At 43.6% G+C, this 22,276-nt stretch overlaps 1 protein-coding gene across 1 annotated transcript in view; it reads left to right on the top strand.

The window, feature by feature from the left end:
• Positions 1-233: 233 nt before the first annotated feature.
• Positions 234-22,276, top strand: part of SNX9 (sorting nexin 9) — a 154,701-nt gene continuing 132,658 nt past the window's right edge. Inside the window, exon 1 of the mRNA XM_075862664.1 lies at positions 234-487. Within this exon, the coding sequence (XP_075718779.1) occupies positions 476-487 (12 nt within the window). The 5' untranslated portion in view covers positions 234-475. The remainder of the gene's footprint in view (positions 488-22,276) is intronic.

Genomic DNA, 22,276 nt, shown 5'->3' with positions numbered 1-22,276 from the left:
TAAAACTGCCAATAGCAACCAATCAGAGCTCAGCTTTCATTTTTTAAGCTGCTATAGAAAAATTAAAGTTGTACTGCGATTGGTTGCTATGGCCAACAAATTCAGTGTTACTGTCAGACAGTTTTGATTAATTTCCCCCACATGGAGATTAAAAACATGGTGCACATATGATAGTTTATTAGGCACAGGAAGTGAGCTAGCAGCACCTCTTGGATACTTGTGCCGCATTCAGCGGCTGGTAAAGGCTGTATATATAAAACGTCACAATATATATGTGCTTTAGTGGAAGATTGTGGCACTGGGTAGTTTTGGTAATGGCGCCGTGCTGTAGATAGAGGGAGTCAGCAGCAGCAGGCCTGTATACACACACACACACCACACAGGCTGAGAGAGGCTGGGACAGGAAGAGGTAGTGCTGTGTTAGCTTCCCTGTATTTCTGGCTGCCGGGGTACAAGTGATCTGGAGGGGCACAGCATGGCCAAAAAGGTAAGCTGAGCTTCACAGGGGGAGGTAGGTTACCGGGGTCGCGGGTAGTTCGTTTGGAGGGAGCGGAAGGGCTAGTTTTCTGAAGACCAGGAGGAGGGGAAGAGACAGGCAGGGCAGCACAATGAGGGACACTGACAGAAGCCGGAGTGGTCAGTGAAATAGAAGCATAACACCGAGCTCACAGTGCTATTGCGAATGAGGGGAGGTGAGGGGCTTACGAGAAATTCCTAATAGAGGCAGTCCAAAGGGGGCAGGGGGAAAGTTACAAGTCCACATCCAGGTGGGCAGCGGGGGGAGGGCACTGAATTGACAGTTCCCGTACTGATCTAAATTGGCAGAGTGGAGAGGACAGAAAGATGGATGCTGAGGTGAAGAGGGCACGGTATATGAGCAACCATGTCCCCCACTTATGTACTCTCACCCTGCAGCCAGGCCCGGGGTCACACTTGTCACGAGCCTGGAAGTGGGAGGGGCCCTGGGGCAAAGAGCAGCTGAGTTTCACCGAAAAGTCCTGCCACACTACCTCATGGGACCGGTGACTACTCCTGTACAGTACTACTAGGTCGTCATTCACAATAGTGGACTGCTTTATCCTTTCCACTGTTTAAACCTGGGCTGAGTTCAGGCTGGGCTCACTAATGGGTGCTACTGGCACGGTGTGAAACTGTCATTACCGCACTGTCATTACCGGCGGAATTCACCCCATGGCGTGCTTTTTTGCATTTCAGGTTAAATTCTGATATTTTCGGTTGGGGGATGGGTATGAAATTCACTTGCCTACTGTGGTTGTTCTAGGTTAGGCACAACGCTAAGGAATGCTTTTAGGTCTAGCGGCTATTTCATCGAAGACCAGTTGGCCGGGAATAAAGACAACAAGATTACGGAGAATAAATTCGCTGTTGCGATTAAGCGCTGCCGAGACCAGAAGTTCTGAGCGAGAAATTCAATTTTGAAACGTGTTGCCTGAATAAACTTCTGGTCTCTGCGACACCTTATTGCAATAGCGATTTTATTTTCTGTGATTTTGTTAGAATTTAACCTAATGCATTTTTGTTTTTTATTCTGTTTAAGAAAATAGGGTAAAATGCCAGATGTAGAGTATGTGATTCATAGGAGAAAACCGCTTGTGCTCCAAACTGTACTGTGTGTGAATGGGAAGTCAGAATATCATATTCGCACATGTAATATCTAGCTGGTGTAGTATTCTTAAAAACTCTTGCAGGTAGCACAATCCCCTTTTCTTGGGACCCCCTCAAGCAGCAACGTAGAAGAATCCAGTAAAATGAAATAAATAGTGATAAATCCACGATTCAGCCAGTTGGCATTCCTGCTCTCTATTAGCTGGTAACAGAAGGCTTAGTCATCAGTGTGGGCTACCAACTCATCTAGTGCTTCCTCTTACATCATGTGAATGGCTACGTGCGTGCACATTGCTTACCTGGGCACAGGGAAAGCACTATGGGAAGAAGGCAAGCTGACGGAGGCAGTGTTCTGCTGGGTCCTGGTAGTCATGTGGATGCCACTTTGATACGTAGCACCTACCTGAACATTGACCTGTTGTGGCATGGACACCACAAGCTCAGAGCAGTTTTGATGGCACTGACTGAAACAGCCGAGCACATTTCTTGGCTTTTTCCGTCAGCGCCATATAGTCTAAATGGAGTGGTAGGGCGCATGCCTGGCCGCCACTTTATTCAACCTCTTCCTAGCTGCTGTTTTGTGGCTGGGGAGAATGGGTTGGCAGGGGTTCCCTCGTTATGGTGATCGGTGGTAGTCCCAGCAGTCGGACTCCCACCAGTCTAGCATTTATCACCTATCCAGTGGAATGGTGAAAAATGCTTCAGTCTGGAATACCCCCATATGTTTACCTATACATATAGAATTGGTTAGGTCTCATTCAATGCTTATATTAACACTTCATACACCTCATTCACATCTGCATTAAACATTGACACGGAAAATGATGGATTTATCCATATTAAGGGGAGTTGATAACATTAACAAAAGTTTTAGTCCTCCCCTGGGAGTCATCTGAAGCCATACAGTGACAGGAGAAGGATTACTGATCCTCCTCCTCCCTGCATGTCCCCAGCTAGCCCCCCTGCTCTGAAGTGAAAGCTGCAAGTAAATACAGCTCCCAATAGAACTTTCTCTAGCTCGGGCAAAATTCTTCTCATTAGGGAAAGGTTCCTTGCTTTAGAACAGGATTGTGTCTCTAGCTGTGATCTAGCTTGAGCTAGGGTCAATATAAGCAAGGACACATTAGAAACGCCCTTGGCTATTTCATTGCTTCCCTGCCAGGACATATTAGGTACGTCCTTGGCAGGGAAAGGTTTTAAGGCGGTGTGTAATGAAGGCAACCACTTTTTAAAAAGAAGCTAGCGATCATCTGATGTAGAATTACAAGCCAGCCATTCAAATGAATGGTTGTCTGAGGAAATGTGTGAACGCATCGGGTCTGCCAGAGTGGCAGCCGTTCTTACAGAGCAGCTTTCTTTTCTGGCATTGAGTGGGGTATCCCGCTCTATGTCGTCTTAAAGGGTTATCTGGGTTCTAAAAAAAAAATAAAAAATTAGGCAATGGCTGCAAATGAGATAAATTAACAAAAGAGGCAGTATTTGCCTATGCTTTCCCTGGCGATCCAGCTCTGGTGGCACGCCGGGTGATTGTTTGCATGTGACTGTACGCGCGTAGCACGGACCTATATTAGTCTATGGGGCAGTGCAGACAGTTGCGTGATTTTTACGCAGCGTGAGTCCGCTGCGAAAAAGTCACGACATGTCCGTTCTTTGGGCGTATTTCGCGCATCACGCACCCATTGAAGTCAATGGGTGCGTGAAAAGCACATATGTGACACGGAAGCACTTCCGTGGGACCTGCGTTTTTCACGCAACCGCTGTCAAACTATGAATGAAAACAGAAAAGCACCACGTGCTTATCTGTTTACAAACAAGGTGTCATAATGATGGCGGCTGCGGGAAAAGCACGCAGCCGCGCATCATACGGGGCTGCCACACGGAGCAGTTAAGTGCCTTTTGCGCATGCAAAACGCAGCGTTTTTTGCGTGCCCAAAACGCACACGCTCGTGTGAATCCGGCCTTACAAGCAGATACATTTAAATTTAGAAAAATGCTAATTTTTTGCTAAATGTTTTTCATAACTAAATACTGAATGTATCGAGCAAAGTTTGGCAGTAACCTAAAGTCCAATGTGTCACGAGAAAACAATCTCAGAATCGCTTGGGTAGGTAAAAGTATGCCGAAGTTATTACCGCATTAACTGAAACATGTCAGATTTGAAAAATGAGGCTCTGTCAGGAAGGTCAAAAGTGACCAAAGAGGGAAGGGGTTAAAAAACGCAACAGAACTACAGCATTACAAAGATGAAAAATGCATGCAGTTGACTGCATGCGGTTTTCAAACGCAACAAAGTTGCAACAAAACTGCGTCAACAATGCACCGTGTGGCCTTACCCTTATTTTCCAAAAACAAACATGTTTATTTTAAAATTCCAACCCAGCTGCCCATTGTCTCATGCACATAGCAGGGCTGGGTGCACGAAGCACGTGCAACTCCTTATTACTATACAGCCTGAGCTACTTAAAGGGATCCTGTCATCAGCATCTTACCTGTTAAACTCGCCTGACCCCTCAATGGCCGCAGCTGTCCAGAGTTCGTTCCTGTTCTCTTCTTTCCTGAAGTCCTCCTCTGTCTGTAAATATCGTCGTTTAAACTCTTCCCGCCTTTTATGGTAATTATTTTTCCCTCTGGGATGCAGCTTCTTAACCCCGCCCACCATTGCCACCTGTCTGGCCCTGATTGGCTAAGGAGCTGTCAATCAAAAAAGGAGGTGGAGCCCACTCTGAGACGCTGGAGGAATGAAAATCACTCTTTTCAGATGAAGATTTGACTCTTTTCTGCTCATTTGCATACGGTGTGGGACCACTGAAAAATGGAATACTAAAGCTACAGAGCTTACTTAGAACATATTTATAGCTTAGATGACAATGATTTTTCACCCACTTTCACCAGGTATTGCTGGCTTTATAGCTAAAATGCTGGTGACAGGTTCCCTTTAAAGAGGCTCCGTCACCAGATTTTGCAACCCCTGCTATTGCAGCAGATAGGCGCTGCAATGTAGATTACAGTAACGTTTTTATTTTTAAAAAACGAGCATTTTTGGCCAAGTTATGACCATTTTTGTATTTATGCAAATGAGGCTTGCAAAAGTACAACTGGGTGTGTTTAAAGTAAAAGTACAACTGGGCGTGTATTATGTGCGTACATCGGGGCGTTTTTACTTCTTTTACTAGCTGGGCGTTCTGACGAGAAGTATCATCCACTTCTCTTCAGAACGCCCAGCTTCTGGCAGTGCAGACACACAGTGTGTTCTCGAAAGATCACGCTGTGACGTCACTCACAGGTCCTGCATCGTGTCGGACGAGCGAGAACACATCGGCACCAGAGGCTACAGTTGATTCTGCAGCAGCATCGGCGTTTGCAGGTAAGTCGATGTAGCTACTTACCTGCAAACGCCGATGCTGCTGCAGAATCAACTGTAGCCTCTGGTGCCGATGTGTCCTCGCTCGTCCGACACGATGCAGGACCTGGGGCAGGAAGTGAGTGACGTCACAGGGTGATCTCTCGAGAATTTTTTTTTTTTAGTTAACCCCTTAGCGCACCAGGACGCACCGGTACGTCCTGCATTGAAGTGCTTTACCGGTGCGTCCTGGCTAAAAACTATCACCCTGTCAAAGGACAAGGTGACAGAACTGTGCCGTCAACTGTTTATGACAGTTGATCGGCACAGTAAGACGGCAGGGGACCATTCACAGCGGTCTCCTGCCAGCGATCGCTGTGATTGGTCAGTCAAAGCAGACTGACTAATCACTGCTCTATGACGTGTGTATGTGATGACGCTGGCTCAGAAGCTGAGCCAGCGTTATCACCGCCTGGAATCGGCTGTCCGACGCCCCTCTGCAACGGCCAGGACCGGAGCTAGGCTCAGATCCGGCCGATTAACCCCTTCGATGCATCGATAAACGTGATCGATTCATCGAAGTGGCTTGTAGCCTGTCGGCAACCACGATGGTTGCCACGGGCGCGGGTGTCAGCTGTTTGTCACAGCTGTCATCGTGCCCTAATGGCCAGGAACGGAGCAAGGCTCCGATCCGGGCGATTAACCCCTTAGCTGTAGCCATCGCTTCATCTAAGTGATTAGATCGTACCCTATGGTTGCTAATGACATAGCCTAACAATCGCTTCCTAGTACGGAAGCCTATTAGGCCCCGCCGGGAGGCGAAGCCTAATAGGCTTGCTGTCAGTGAATAGCTGACAGCTCTAATACACTGCACTATGTAGGTAGTGCAGTGTATTAGAATAGCGATCAGGGCTTCATGCCTTCAAGTACCCTATTGGGACAAAAGAAAAAGTTAAAACAAGTTAATAAAAATGTTGTAAAAAAGTAAAAAAAAAAATAAGTTTCATGTTAAAAAACACTAACAGCCTTTTTTCCTATAATAAGTCTTTTTATTATAGGAAAAACCAAAAAACATTAAAAAAAAAGTACACATATGTGGTATCCCCGCATCCGTAACGACCCAAACTATAAAAATATCACGCTATTTTACCCGTACGGTGAACACCGTAAAAAAAATTAAATAAAAAACTATTCCAGAATCGCTGTTTGTTAGTCACTACCCCTTGCAAAACAGAATAATAAAAAAAAGGGATCTAAAAGTTGCATGTACCCCAAAATTATACCATTAAAAAACGCAGCCCGTCCCGCAAAAAACAAGCTCTCCCACCGCTTTTTTGACGGAAAAATAAAGTTATCGCTCTCAGAATATGGTGACACCAAAAATAAATTTGAAACAAAAGTGCTTTTATCGTGCAGACGCTGCAAAACATAAGAAAAACTATATATATATATATATATATATATATATGATATCGCCGTAATCGTACCGACCCGCAGAATAACGTAAAATTGTCATTCATAGCGCATGGCGAACGCCGTAAAAAAAATAAATAATAAAAATCATCAGAATTGCAGGTTTTTGGTCACCTGGCTTGCCACAAAAGTGAAATACAAAGTGATAAAAAAAAAACAAAAAAAACGCATGTACCCCAAAATGGTGGCAATGAAATCTACAGATTGTCCCGCAACAATTAAGCCCTCACACGGCTCCGGTGGAGAAAAAATTAAGACGTTTTGTCTCTCAGAATATGGCGATGCAAAATGTGCAAAGTGTCCAAAAGCGGATAAGATCGGGCGCCATTTATCAGTGTGACACCGGCCACATATCTGTGGATAATTATTTATTTACCCCATTATTATACTCTCTTATTATACCCTGATGTTCCCCGCACAGCTTACATATGCCCCCACATCATAACTGAAATACCAGCAAAACCCCAAACAAAACAACTAGCGAGCAAAATCCACGCTCCAAAAGCCAAATGGTGCGCCCTGCAGCGTGCCCAAGCAGCAGTGTACGTCCACATATATGGCATCGCCATAGCCGGGAGAACCCGCTTAACAGTTTGAGGTATTTGTCTTCAGTGGCACGAACTGGGCACAAAATATTGTGCACTAAAATGGCACATACCCGTGGAAATTTGCAATTTTCACTTTGCACCATCCACTGAGCATTCATTTCTAATATAAAAAAAAAAAACCTGTGTGGTCAAAATGCTCACTACACCCGTTAATAAAATGCCTTGAGGGGTGCAGTTTCCAAAATGGGGGTCACTACTTGGGGGTTTGTTTTACTATTTGACCTCAGAGCCCTGCCGTTGTGGGCTAATGCTGCGAAAATCGCCAAAATAGGTCTCGCATGCGCCTTTCACTCCTAAGCCCTGTCATATGTCCAGGCAAATGATAAATGCCTTGAGGGGTGTAGTTTACCAAATGGGGTCACTTCTAAGGGTTTTACACTCTACTCTGGTACCTAAGAGCGCTCTGCAAATGCGACATGGCGCCCCTACACCAGTCCAGCAAAATCTGTGCTCTAAAAGCCACATGGCACTCCTTCCATTTTGAGCTCTGCTATGTGCCCAAACAGCAGTTTAGGGCCTCACATTGGGTATTGCCGTACTCGGGAGAAATTGGGTAACAAATTATGTGTTGTTTTTTCTCCTATTACCCCTTGTGGGGAAAAAAATTGGGTGCAAGACGACATATTTTTGGGAAACATTTTTTTTTTTTTTCATTTTCACTGCCTGATTCTAATACAATCTATGAAACACCTGTGGGATCAAAATGCTCAGTACACCCCTAGATGATTACCCTGAAGGGTAAAGTTTCCAAAATGGAGTCACTTCTCAGGGGTTTCTACTGTACGGGTACCTCAGGGGCTCTGCAAATGCGACATGGCACCCAAAAAACAATCAACCAAAATCTACATGCCAAGTAGCACTCCTGCCATTCTGAGCCCTGCGGTGTATCCAAGCAGCAGTTTATAACCACATATGGGATATTGCCGTACTCGGGAGAAATTGCTTTACAATTATTGGGGCGCTTTTTCTCCTTTATTCCTTGTGAAAATGAAAACAATTCAACATTTTAGTGGAAAGAATGTAGATTTTTCATTTTCACTGCATAATCCCAATAATTCAGTAAAAAAACTGTGGGGTCAAAATGCTCACTATACCGCTAGATAAATTCCACGAGGGGTATAGTTTCCCAAATGGGGTCACTTTTGCCAGGTTTGCACTATTTTGGCCCCTCAGTGGCTTTGCAAATGTGACATGGGGCCGCAAACCATTCCAGCAAAACTTGAGCTCCAAAAGTCAAATGGCGCTCCGTCCTTTCTAACTTCCGCCATGTGTCCAAACAGCAGTTTATTACTACATATGGGGTATTGCTGTGCTCAGAAGAGTTTGCTTTACAAATATTGGGGTGTTTTTTCTCCTTTATCTGTTGTAAAAATGAAAAAATCTGAGCTAAAACTAAATTTTATTAGAAAAATTTAGATTTTCATTTTCACGGCATAATTCCCATAGATTCAGCAAAAACCGTGTAGGGTCAAAATGCTAACTATACCCCTAGAAAAATTCCTTGAGGGGTTTAGTTTCCAAAATGGGGTCACTTTTGGGGAGTTTCCACTGTTATGGTCCCTCCAGGGCTTTGCAAACACGACATGGCACCGAAAACCAATCCAGCAAAATCTGCGCTCCAAAATCCAAATGGCCCTCGTTCCCTTCTGAGCCCTGTCATGGGTCCAAACAGCAGTTTATTACCACATATGGGGTATTGCCGTAATCGGGAGACATTGCTTTACAAATGTTGGGGGGATTTTTCTCCTTTATTCCTTGTAAAAACGAAAAGATCGTATGTTTTTTCAGAAAAAAAGTATATTTTCATTTTCACAGACCAGTTCCAATAAATTTAGCAAAAAACCTGTGGGCTAAAAATGCTAACTATACCCCTAGAAAAATTCCTTGAGGGGTGTAGTTTCCAAGATGGGGTCACTTTTGGGGGGTTTCCACTGTTTTGGCACCACAAGACCTCTTCAAACCTGACATGGTGCCTAAAATATATTCTAATAAAATAGAGGCCCCAAAATCCACTAGGAGCTCCTTTGCTTCGGAGGCCGGTGCTTCAGTCCATTACCGCACTAGAGCCACATGTGGGATATTTCTAAAAACTGCAGAATCTGGGCAATAAATATTGAGTTGCATTTCTCTGGTAAAACCTTCTGTGGTACAGAAAAAAAAAACTGTATTACAAATGAATTTCGTAAAAAAAAAAAAAGTTGAAATTTGTAAATGTCACCTCTACTTTGCTTTATTTCTTGTGAAATGCCTAAAGGGTTAAAATAATTTCTGAATGCTGTTTTGAATACTTTGAGGTGCGCAGTTTTTAAAATGGGGTGTTTTATAGGGAGTTTCTAATATATAAGGCCCTCAAAGCCACTTCAGAACTGAACTGGTCCCTGAAAAAATAGCCTTTTGAAATTTTCTTGAAAATGCGAGAAATTGCTGCTAAAGTTCTAAGCCTTGTAACGTCCTAGAAAAATAAAAGCACGTTCAAAAAAACGATGCAAACATAAAGTAGACATATAGGAAATGTTAACTAGTAACTATTTTGTGTAGTATTTTTATCGGATTTACAAGCAGATACATTACAATTTAGAAAAATGCAGATTTTTGCACATTTTCTCTAAATTTTGGTGTTTTTTACAAATAAATATTGAATTTAACGACAACATTTTTTCAGTATCATAAAGTACAACATGTCACGAGAAAACAATCTCAGAATCGCTTGGATAGGCAAAAGCATTCTGGAGTTATTACCACATAAAGTAACACATATCAGATGTGAAAAAATCGGCTGTGTCCACAAGGCCAAAATAGGCTTAGACCTTAAGGGGTTAAACAGTTAGAACAATGTTTAATCACATATACACTAATTTTTTTAATTTTTTCACGAGTCAGGAAATATTATAAATTAGATTCTAATTTATAACATTTCCCAGTGCTGGTCACTAGATGGAGCAATTCCCAAAATTGCAGCATTGGCATGTGGTAAAGCAACCACATTGCTTTATGCTGCAAAATTTGAGAAAACTCACTCGCTCTAGTGAGCTCACAGAATCCCCCCTCCTTTATCCTGGCTAGTGCCAGGAAAAAGGAGGGGATTGAACGGTCAAACCTCCTACACTGTGTGGCGCCATTTTTTGAGCTAACACACAGTGTAGTAGGTTTACATACACTAGTAAACACACAGTAAAACACGTACATACACAGACCTAACTTACCTGCTCCTGCCGCCGCCGCTCCCTCCGGTCCGTCCGCTCAGTCTGCTCCCTCCGCTCCAAGTGCACAAGTCCGGAAGCCGCGACCGGAAGTAGTAATCTTACTGTCCGGCCGCAGCTTCCGGTCCACAAGAAAATGGCGCCGGACGTTGCTCGGCCGAAGACCTTCAATTTGGACTGTGTGGGAGCGGCGCATGCGCCGTTCCCACACAGACGGCGTACAGCATAGTGGATGGAACGGGCCCCGTATGTGCCATATTCCATATCTGTATGTGTCGTTAATTGACACATACAGAGATGGAAAAAAAAAATGGCAGCCCCCATAGGGAAGAAAAAGTGAAAAAAAATAAAAGTAAAACACACACAAATAAATAATTTTTTTAAAAATAAAACACTAAAAGCAAATTGATATAAAAATGTTTTTCCTTAAGTTGCGGACCGCCCATAGACTATAAACGTCCGGCCTAAATGAATGGAGAGGCGTGCATGACGCTGATTGGTCATACACTCCTCTGTACAACGCCCACTTGGTCTAAAGTAAAAATACACCCAGTTGGGCATTAAGCAACTCATTAGCATAAATCTAAAATCGCTAATAAAGTGGTAAAAATAGATAGATTTATTAAATAAAAAGCATTACTGTCACCTACATTATAGCGCCCATCTCCTTATGTAGGAGATAGAGCTCTTATAATGTGGTGACAGAGCCTCTTTAACTCTGCAAGGACGTTCCAGAACGTCCTGCAGAGTTGGCTTGTTTGCTGATCCCCGGCAGCATTTAGCTCTGGGATACATCTGTCAGTGTGGTCTTTGGTCATGTGAATTCTGTGACCACGATCACAGAAACGTTTGTTAGTAAGTAAACTTTTTTTCAATAAATATATTTATCTGTCTGTCTGTCTGCCTCCTGGCAACTTTGGCCGCGACACGTTGCCCCGCCAAAGGTCGCTATGTCCCGTATCCTACATTGCAAATAATAAAAGTCAATGTGGATGTTTCGCAACGTGCAAGTTGCTGCGTAGTGACAGTTGCAAGAAATCCAAACTGTCGTATTGCAGTTACTTGCAGGTCGCAACGCGACCACATTGATTTTCATTACTTGCGGTGTCTGCTATGGGACATAGCGGTCTCTGACTGTGCGACCTGTGTCGCGGCCAAAGTCACCATGTATCTCCAGCCTTAGGCTATGTTCACACGGGGTATTTTGCAGAGTTTTTTGACGCGGAAACCGCGTCGCAAAACTCGGCAGAAACGGCCCGAGAACGCCTCCCATTGATTTCAATGGGAGGCGTCGGCGTCTTTTTCCCGCGAGCAGTAAAACTGCCTCGCGGGAAAAAGAAGCGACATGCCCTATCTTCGGGCGCTTCCGCCTCCGACCTCTCAATGGCCGCGGGCGAAAAACGGCGCGATAATTGCCGCGAAAATCGGCGTGCAGGGAGAGGAATATCTGCCTCAAAGTTCCAAACGGAATTTTGAGGCAGATATTCCTCCCCCAAAATACTCTGTGTGAACATAGCCTTAGGGTATGTTCACACGGCGGGGGTCCGTAACGGCTGAAATTACGGGGATGTTTCAGCCTGAAAACATCCCCGCAATTTCAGCCGTACCGGCATGTGCAGGCGCTTGAACGCCGCGTCAATTACAGCCGTAATTAGCGCTGCTATTCATTGGAGTCAATGAATAGCGGCTCCAATTACGGCCAAAGTAGTGACAGGTCACTTCTTCTACGCGGGCGTCTATTTACGCGCCGTCATTTGACAGCGGCGCGTAAATATACACCTCGTGTGAACAGACAAACGTCTGCCCATTGCTTTCAATGGGCAGATGTTTGTCAGCGCTATTGAGGCGCTATTTTCAGACGTAATTCGGGGCAAAAACGCCCGAATTACGTCCGTAAATAGGCCGTGTGAACATACCCTTAGGCTGGATTCACACTGGGTTTTTTGCAGGCAGAAATTCTGCCTCAAAAGTCTGTTTGGAATTTTGAGGCAGATTTTGTTCTGCCTGCACACCGATTTTCGCTGCGTTTTTCACCCGCGGCCATTGAGCGCCGCGGGCAAGATCGCCGCAAAATACACTTTCTCTGCCTCCCATTGATGTCAATGGGAGGTCAGAGATGTAAATGGCCGAAGATAGGGCATGTCTCTTTTTCCCGCGAGCAGTTTTTCCGCTCACGGGAAAAACGCCTCCGCCTTCCATTGAAATCAATAGGAGGCATTTTCGGCCGTTTTTTGGCGCATTTTACGACGCAGTTTCCGCGTCAAACGTGCCTGCTGATTTGCACAGGTAAAGTCTGCAGCGGATTACAGTACAAGGCAAGTGAGATTTTTCTCATCCACACAGCCATTTTACACTGCAGATTTTCAAATCTTTATGTTGTTAAATGAATACCTTGGGGCAGGGAGGGGGGGGGGGGGGGGGTCTACTTTCTGTTGTGGATAAATCAACAATGAAACAGTTGGTCCAAATTTATATATAAATTCATAGAAAATAATGGCCATGTGCACGGCCGTGATTTTCAGGTCGGCTGGCCGTGGAGTGTCACACGTGAGCCGCCCGCAAATCGCGGACCGTGCACATGGCCCCTTAGGTATGAATGGGGCCGCAATTGTCTTGTGGATTTTCGGGGGAATTGGGGCCTAAGTGTTTTGTTTTTTTCGCAGCATGGGCATGAGATTTTCTAAATCTCACTTACCTTGCTGCTGCTGTAAATGCTGTGGAATTTCCGCACAGAATTCGGTTGTGGAAATTCCGGAGCGTTTACGCTACATGGGAATCCAGCTTAAGGGCATGTCCACATGTAGCGGAATTGTGGACAGGAAAATACGCAGCAGAATACAGTAGAAGCAAAGCATGTTTATTCCTGCGTTTTTCAGAGAAGATATCACCATCTCCCAACATTGAGAAAAACGTAGCAAAATTTGCACGATTTTGTGCAGTAAAAAATGCAGGAAATGGTGCGTTTTTTCCGCAGCAGAATTTCTGCGTTACGTGTGGACAAGCCCTAAAAGTGGCATAGGTACTCCAAGTTTCACATTCTCCTTGTATGGACTCCGGTAGAGAGTTCCTTGTTGTTCCCGCTTGTATACTTATAATGTTCCAAAGTGTTTTTGGAACATTTTGTTGTTGTAACTATAAAAACTGATATAACAAAAGAGAAATAGTGCTAATGAAAAGTGGAGCAGTTGCTCATTGCAAGCAATAGTGTTGCAGCTTTCACTCTGCCTCTGAAGAATGGAAGTTGGTTGGTTGGTATAGGCAACTCCACCACTTTTCCTAACAGGTAATACTTCTTTTCCATGTGTCCTTATCTTGTCCTAACTCTCTTCTCAGGCATGTCTGAGTTATTTTGGTTTAACAGATTCAGTATTCAAAAAGTAACTACAACTTATAGCAGCCATTACAACGACCACAGCCAAATACTATGAAAATGAATAGAATAATATGTAAAACACACCTATATAATATATACGGTCATTACATTTTTTATTTTTTTTTACCGAAAAGTATAGCGCAATGTGAATGGTTTCCGGTAAAATTGTGTTTTCCGTTCTAATGTTGATTGCAGAAAATGAATCGGTTTATGCAGTTTAATCCACTATGTCTCTGTTCACATCAGGTTTGGGCCATATGTCTGACATATACCAAAAACAAATTTATACTGTAACATTCCATAGGTTTTTACGTGACGAAGGTATGTTGACCTGCTACTGTGTTCATCGCCACAAAAAAATAAATATATGCTATGGTACCTGTCAAAGACAGAAAGGCATGGCCCAAAGTGGAGCGATTTGCTAAAAAAAATTTTTGGTCTATTGCTGGATACAGCCGAGTTACATATATACACACACACACACACAACAGTCTGCTGTTATGACAGCATCAGTATAAAAGAAATTTAAAAAACCTACTGTACTGTACTTAGTCCATCTGTCCTTGGATAAACATTAGACAATACCAAATAGGATTCAGACTCCCATGTGACCTGTTGAGGTGTTGGGCATAGAATGCATGAATTACTTCCAATAGTTTACAATTTAGCTTTTGTGTACACCTCAAATATTGTTTATTTAATGGTGTGTTTCCATTCATCAGTGCTATACAGATTCATGTGACAGGCAAGCCTATAGCGTGTTTGTTGTACCTGTCCGTTAAGAATTCGCATTCCAGAGGTTCATACAACCACTTGTCTCTGTAGTTCCAACCGATGTCATTAGACGCGCTGTCGTTAGCGGAATGTTTGCTGCTTCAAGATCTGTTTGAAATTTACTTTCGAATGATAAATACCCTATTTAACTGGATTACCTGATAAGTGGTGTTTTTCGGCATGTACTGCGAACACTGAGGTCTCAAATTTTATTCTCCTAAAGAATAGTAATCATAGGATTGTGACTAAAGGCCCAGTCACACGGAACAATATTTCCAATCACTGATGAACGATTAGTAAATGGAAAAATTGTTCTGAATATTTGACAATTTTTTTTTCTTTTTTTTTATCAGAGCAAAGTCGGCAGGCAGCGCAGTCCATGACGAGTAATGGCTCATGTGAGAGCCATGCACTAGGCAGGCAAATGTATTGTAAGGGTATGTGCACACGGTAGCAGGCTTTTACGTCTGAAAAGACAGACTGTTTTCAGGAGAAAACAGCTGCCTCGTTTCAGACGTAAATGCTCCTCCTCGCATTTTGCGAGGCTTCTCTGACAGCCGTAAATTTTGAGCTGTGCTTCATTGAGTTCAATGAAGAACGGCTCAAATTACGTCTGAAAGAAGTGTCCTGCACTTCTTTTGCCGAGGCTGTATTTTTACGCGTCGTCGTTTGACAGCTGTCAAACGACGACGCGTAAATGACAGGTCGTCTGCACAGTACATCGGCAAACCCATTCAAATGAATGGGCAGATGTTTGCCGACGTATTGTAGCCCTATTTTCAGACGTAAAACGAGGCATAATACGTATCGTTTACGTCTGAAAATAGGTCGTGTGAACCCAGCCTAAATGTTGCTGCCGCTGATGCCATTGCCAATATCAATGGTTTTTATGCCGTTTTAATTGATTTTGTTCAATGATAAACTTTATTGTTGATATTTTTGTGCATGTACACAATTGCCTTACACTGGGCAATTATCATTTCGATTGTTCGGAACTGTATTACATTCGCTGTGCCTCCTTGGAGTACTGTAGGGGAGAGCAGCTCTGTAATAAAAAGTAAAGATTGACCGAGGTACAGTATAAGTGCCATATTTAGAATCTATATAATACAGATCCCAACTATGACCATGTCCACAAGGCCTAGAAATACACAAACCTAATGCTTGACAGTTGTTAGCGACAAGATCATTGTTTAAATAGACCACGAATTTTGGCAGCTAGATGAGCTGTAGTCGAGATTTTTATCAAAACTAGTTACATAATTAATACGGTTGATAAAAAAAATACATATGCCCATCAGGTTCAACCAAGGGATGGGAGAAAGGGAAGTGACGAAAGAAATGATAGAACTGTGTTTTACCCCTATTGATGCAGAGGAAAGTAAAAAAAAAAACCCCCATAAGGCATTAACCATTCTGCACTAAAGTCAAAATTGTCCTGATTCTTGGTAAAATTGTGGCATTACCGCAATTACTTGTGGGTGGGATTAACCATCTGACCATTTTGGATTTTTTGAAAGATCACTTTCAACGCTGGTTCCCATAGGGAAACCTTGAAGTCCCCCTCGAGTTGTAGTAATACCACAGTTTTACAGTGCATTTTGAGCCGACTCCATGTCCCCATTGAACCTTTAACTATAGGAGAGAGGAGGTAAATTGTGCCACTTCTCCTGCAGCCATCGAAAAAATGTTGGCAAGTAACTTTGAGTAATTGCTGTGGTACAACAGATGGCGTGTTACTACATATATAGACCGCCTATGTTGTTAATAATACCTATATTTTAAGTACTATTAAATGTAATTACCACAAATTATACTCCTCCTTGGCTGAACATTCTCCTTAAGAATGCTAAAAGGAGTATTTTCTTATTCTGATGAAAAATATTTAGTGCAACCTCGGTGTACGTTTTTTGGGAGATCATTTATAATTTTTCTTGTTCTGCACAGCAATATATACCCTGCTACACAAGGTGCACTGTCACCAGTAACCTTGGCTAGGGTCAGTTGGCGCTTGTCTACAGCTACATTGCTTCGCACTCCTATATAGGGTTCATCACTAGTACGGCTCCATTCACACGGCCTTATTAGCAGTCCATGTGGGAACCGTACGAGCGGACTCCAATATTTACCATACTAAAGTGCAAATGAACCCTATAAAAATTCATATCCCTTCAGTACTAAGAAATGATATAAATCATTAACAGTTTAGGAATATGGTGCAGACTAGTTCTACATTCCTGAAGAGTCACAGGAGTCACCATGTTGATGGTTTTGATAAAAATTATGACATCTTTGTTAAAAGCCAAGACCGTATGTGGTGCCTTCTAAGCTCTGTAGCACTAAGCCAGCCTTTCATCTTAAAAGCTATGTACACCTTTTTGAAAAAAATGTTTTAAATTATATATATAATTTTTTTATATAAAAGCGCATCTGTGCGTTTGGTGCAACTTTTTAATTTTTATTAAGAATTTTTTTTACTTTTTCAAATACAGCTGCTTGGTATCCTGTATACAGAGCAGCTGTATCATGTACTCAAACCTGTATCCTTCAGGTCAGCGGCACTGATGGGTTCAGTGACATGCAGGATCAAGCGGTTGAATTGCGGCCCCATTCATTTCAATGGGCCCATGCACACGACCCTGGTTTCCACGGTCCGTGCATGGCCCAGGAGCCTGGACCGCAAAAAGAATGCACATGTATTATTACGGTCGTGTTTTGCGATCCAGGCTCATATAAATGAATGGTCGCGGCCATGTGCACGGCGATTTACGGGCGGCCCACGGGTGAGACTCCGCAGCCATCCGACCTGAAAATCACGACCGTGCACGTGGCTACGGTCGTGTGCATGAGGCCCAACTGTTGCAATTGTTCTGCAAGTGGAAGAATACAACTAACTCAGCCCCATATTTTTCTCTTGCTAAATAAATCTCCACCCTTTGTGGTGAAATTAATAATAGATGATAACAGTTTGCAAACTATTTTAAGAGCTGATTCAGTTTCTATTAAGATGTCTATCTTGTTGTGTTTTTTTTATGGATATTTCCAGGGGTGTAGATAAAGGCTTATGGGCCCTGGTGCAAAAGTTCAGCTTGGGCCTTCTCTTTATGGCCGTGTGCCACCCACATCTTTCAGCTACATCGCTGGGTCTCTTAGGGTATGTGCATACGCTTACTAAAAAACGTCTGAAAATACAGAGCTGTTTTCAAGGGAAAACAGCTCCTGATTTTCAAACTTTTTTTCAAGCAAACTCGCGTTTTTCGCGGTGTCTGTTACGGCCGTTTTTGGAGCTGTGTTTCTATAAAGTCAATGAAAAACTGCTCCAAAAACGTTTGAAGAAGTGACATGCACTTCTTTTTCGCAGCAGTTTTTTTACACGGCCATTTTTAAAAACGACCGCGTAAAAAACGCCGTTGCAATAGAACGCAGTTTTTCCCATTGAAATCAATGGCCAGATTTTTGGAGGCCGCCTGCTTCCGATTTTTCGGGCGTTTACCTGAAAAGAGGTATTTCCAAACTCATAATGTATCAGCTATCCACAGGATAGGTGAAAATTTTATGATCGGTGAAGGTCCTACCGCTAGGACTCCCACTGATCGTTAGAACGGGGATCCCGAACCCCCAGATCCAATGCTGATTCTGAGGCATTTGCCGAGGGTAACATGCGCAAATCCGCACGGAAAATCAGCATTTACATAGTGCTGCTGAAAAAAAACGTTTGTCTACAAGTTCGACTAAGGGATGGGAGAAAGGAAGGGATATGTTTGTCGATAGGTGATAAAGTATTTTCGTGGGGCAACCCCTTTAATGAATTAGAATATTTTTTTCTATGTTTTCTGAGCAGCGATTGAAATATGTCAGGTCGGCAACAGCAACTAGAGTACATCGTTGACCTCATCAGACCTCCAAACTACCGTGGTGTTAAGTGGTTTCACTTGGTATTTTGGAGGGCTAGTGTGTATCAATGTTTGCCACCAGCACTTCTACCCTACTTTTCAGACACTGAACAACTGCAGAACTTCGGCAGGTTTTTTCTGTATGATCGTCGGAGGGAACTTTTGTGCTCCTGCTGGAGAGTTGTTTGAACAATTCATGTAAGTAGGACTTAAGGCAGCCAAGAAAATTTTAAGTAATTTTAACTATTTTGAGCAAAAAGTCTGAAGTAGCATTAAAGGGTCTTCCCACAAATGACATTTATCATCTAACCTAGGTCTGGTGATAAAAGTATGATTGCTGGGGACCCCCCTACTGGGACTCCCACGGAACACTAGAATGGGGGTCCTGAGTCCCCCATACTTCCTCACTGTATGACCGTGGTGAGAAGTTTGAATGGAGCGGCAATCGAAAATGCGCGCTGCCACTCTATTCAAAGTCTGTGGGACTGACGGACACAGCCAAGAGCTCTACTCGCGTTTTGTTCAATATCAAATTTAACTATATACATAAAGGGTGTTTTCCCAACGTACACGTTTAGGGAGGATTTACACGAGCGCGTAATACGTCCGTGCAACGCGCGACGCACGGACCTATGTTAGCCTACGGGGCCGTGCAGACAGTCCGTGATTTTCACGCAGCGTGTGTCCGCTGCTTGAAACGCACAACATGTCCTATATTTCAGCGCTGTTCGCGCAACGCGCACCCATTGAAGTCAATGGGTGCGTCAAAATCACGCGCAGCACACGGAAGCACTTCCGTGGGACGCGCGTGATTAGCGCAACAGCAGTAAGAAGTATGATTGAAAACAGAAAAGCACCACGTGCTTTTCTGTTTACAAACATACAAAGTGTCATAATGATGGCGGCTGCGCGAAAATCACACAGCCGCGCATCATATGGTGGTAACACACACTCGTGTGAATCCGGCCTTATAGTGTGTGAATGATGTTGGTCAGGGCGACCGGTGCATTGAAACGGAGAATAAATTGTGCGCTGCTCTCTTCATTCAGTTCTATAAGAGTTACAGAGACAATAGAGCAAAGGAGCTTGGCTGTTTCTGTAACTCCCATAGAATTGAACAGAGAGAGTCGAGCAAATGCGCGGCCACCTCTCATTCATGATTCGCTTGGATTCAGCAACCAGGTGAGCCGGGGGACCCCTTTTCTCCACATTAGTGCGGCTCCTAGAGGTGAGCCTCGCACCTATCACATATTTAAGGTATGTACTCCAGTTTCCTCCCACACTCCAAAAACATAGGGATAGAGAATTTCAAATGTGAGCCCCACTGGGGACAGAGGGTGATGAATAATTCTATACAGTGATATAGAATATGTTGGTGCTATATAAGCAACATAAAATAAATTGAAATAAAAACAATGTTGTGAAATGTAAAAAAGTCTTTAACACCTTCATATCCTGCGCCTTAAATGTACCGCGCTGTGATCCAGGACCACTGATTGCCATGGATTATGGTTGTAAGGGACAGCTCTGTGCTTCCCCAATAGGGCATACATTAGGCGATTCCTTCAGATACATAGGTATTCTAATTCATTATTCCGAATAAATAGAATGAAAAAATTTCTTTGTGGGACACAAAATAACATGATTTTTAATAAATAAATTTTTTAATAAAAAAAAAATCGTAAAAGATGAATAAAAAACCATAAATATCCACTTAATTGTTACAGCCCATACAACTACAGTATATTCTACACCTCAACTGCTACGTTTGAATATTCCTTAGGGCTTATTCAGACGAACGGGATATACGACCGTGCAACGCGCGTGATTTTAACGCACATCGCACGAACCTATGCTAGACTATGGGGCCGTGCATACAGTTGCTGGATATTTTTACGCAGCGTGAGTCCGCTGCGAAAAACTCACGACATGTCCGTTCTTTGTGCGTATTTCGCGCATCACGCACCCATTGAAGTCAATGGGTGCGTGAAAATCACGCGCACCACACGGAAACACTTCCGTGCGAACTGGGTGATTCACGCAACAGCTGTCAAACTATGAATGTAAACAGAAAAGCACCACGTGCTTTTCTGTTTCCAAACATCCAAACGGAGTGTCATAATGATGGCGGCTGCGCGAAAATCACGCAGCCGCGCATCATACGCGGCTGACACACGGATCTGTTAAGTACCTTTTGCGTGCGCAAAAAGCCGCGTTTTTTGCATGCGCAAAACGCACATGCTCGTGTGAATCCGGCCTTACTGCGACTAAAAATCAGTACCCTTCATCTGAAGGTTCCTTGTGCAACTAAATCTGCAGCGTGTGCAGGGGGCCTAAGGGTATATTCACACATTGCAGATTTGTTGCAAAATAGTCTGCGACTGTTCAATACTTATGACTGGGGCTTGCAGAAATCCTTGTGCATGCTGCAGAAACCGCCCCATTCACGTGTGGAACACGTTTATCTATTGCAGAAATTTCTGCAATAAATCTGCCATGTTAATTCATATAAATGCTAATTTCTAAGTACTAAAAATTGTGTGTGTATATATATATATATATATATATATATATATATATATATATATACACATATACACACACACACACACACACACACGCGCATGCATGAAATTACAAAGCAACATCAGCAAAAATGAAAAATATCCTTGAGACCAAAATGCTTCCTTAAAGAGGCTCTGTCACTAATTTAGTAATGCCATATCCTACCTAATCTGATAGGCGCTGTCACACTGATAACATACTTCCCAACTTTTGAATTCGGAAAAGAGGGACATTTTAAGCCACGCCCAATATCCCGTATAAACACATCAAATCACTACCAGATCCTTCTGCAAATAACGAGCACACATTCTCACTGCGGATCTCTGCACTGTTTGGATATCACAGATATTATATTTCAGGTTATATCGTCTTTTTGTGTTACTTTTCCTAACTTGGGTATAACATTGCTCATCACGGCAGCAGGTGCAGGACAAACTCTGCTACCGGTCAATGGAAAAATCCACCAGAGCCCCCTTGTAGATCGCTCCACACACAGCCCCCTGTAGATAGCTCCAGATACAGCCCCCCTGTAGGTGGCGCCACACGCAGCCCCCCTGTAGGTGGCGCCACACAACTCCCTTATACATTGAGCCACAATGCCGCCAGAGCGAAGAGCGGTAGAGGTAGCCGGCCCTACTGCTGCCACTCCGCTCTGCTTTGATGTTACTCACCGTCAGAAGAAGGCAGGAGTCTTGTGAGGTCAGGTGACTGTACTGGTCCACTCCCGTGCCGGCATCAATCCCAGTGAGAACACCACCGCAAGACTCCTGCCTTCTTCTGATCGCTGCTGCAGTCAGCAGCGATCAGCTGTTTTGATGCAGCGCCCAGGGGGACATTTTGCAGACCGCCTGGGACAGTGGTGAGAAACCGGGACTGTCCCACCGGATCCGGGATGGTTGGGAGCTATGCTGATAATGCTAGTGAAAATGGTGTCCCAAAACATTTATTATTTTAAAAGTTATGAGCTTTTTTATAAATATGTAAATGAGCCTTTATTAGACAACTGTGAGGTAACAGCAATGATTCTCCTGAGGGAGAGCTACCCCACAGCCTCTGACGCTGTCCTATCTGCATGAGGCTGCTTCACACAGTGTGAGAGACTAAAGCTTGAGGGAAGGGGGGGGATCACTTCAAACAGCCATATCTCGGGCTGTGGACCACAGCGTTGGCATATGATAGAGAAGATTATAATCTTTCATATGACACCGGGATCGCTGTTCTAGCTGTGACACAACCGGAGATATTGCCAGTTGAATGCACAGTCGGGAATAGAAGCTGTATACTATAAGAGACTGGTTCCCAACCGGGGTGCGGCGAGAACTCTGCAGGGGTGCTGCAAGACAACTCTGAACCACGGCCGTGCTCTCTCCTCACTAGGGATGCACGGTGCATCGAAACTTCGATACTGTTTCGATACTTTGCAT

The sequence above is a fragment of the Rhinoderma darwinii genome, chromosome 4, assembly GCF_050947455.1.
Source record: "Rhinoderma darwinii isolate aRhiDar2 chromosome 4, aRhiDar2.hap1, whole genome shotgun sequence".
Lineage (NCBI taxonomy): Eukaryota > Metazoa > Chordata > Amphibia > Anura > Rhinodermatidae > Rhinoderma > Rhinoderma darwinii.
The sequence above is the reverse complement of the archived record's forward strand: the minus strand, read 5'-3'. Positions and strand labels throughout refer to the sequence as shown.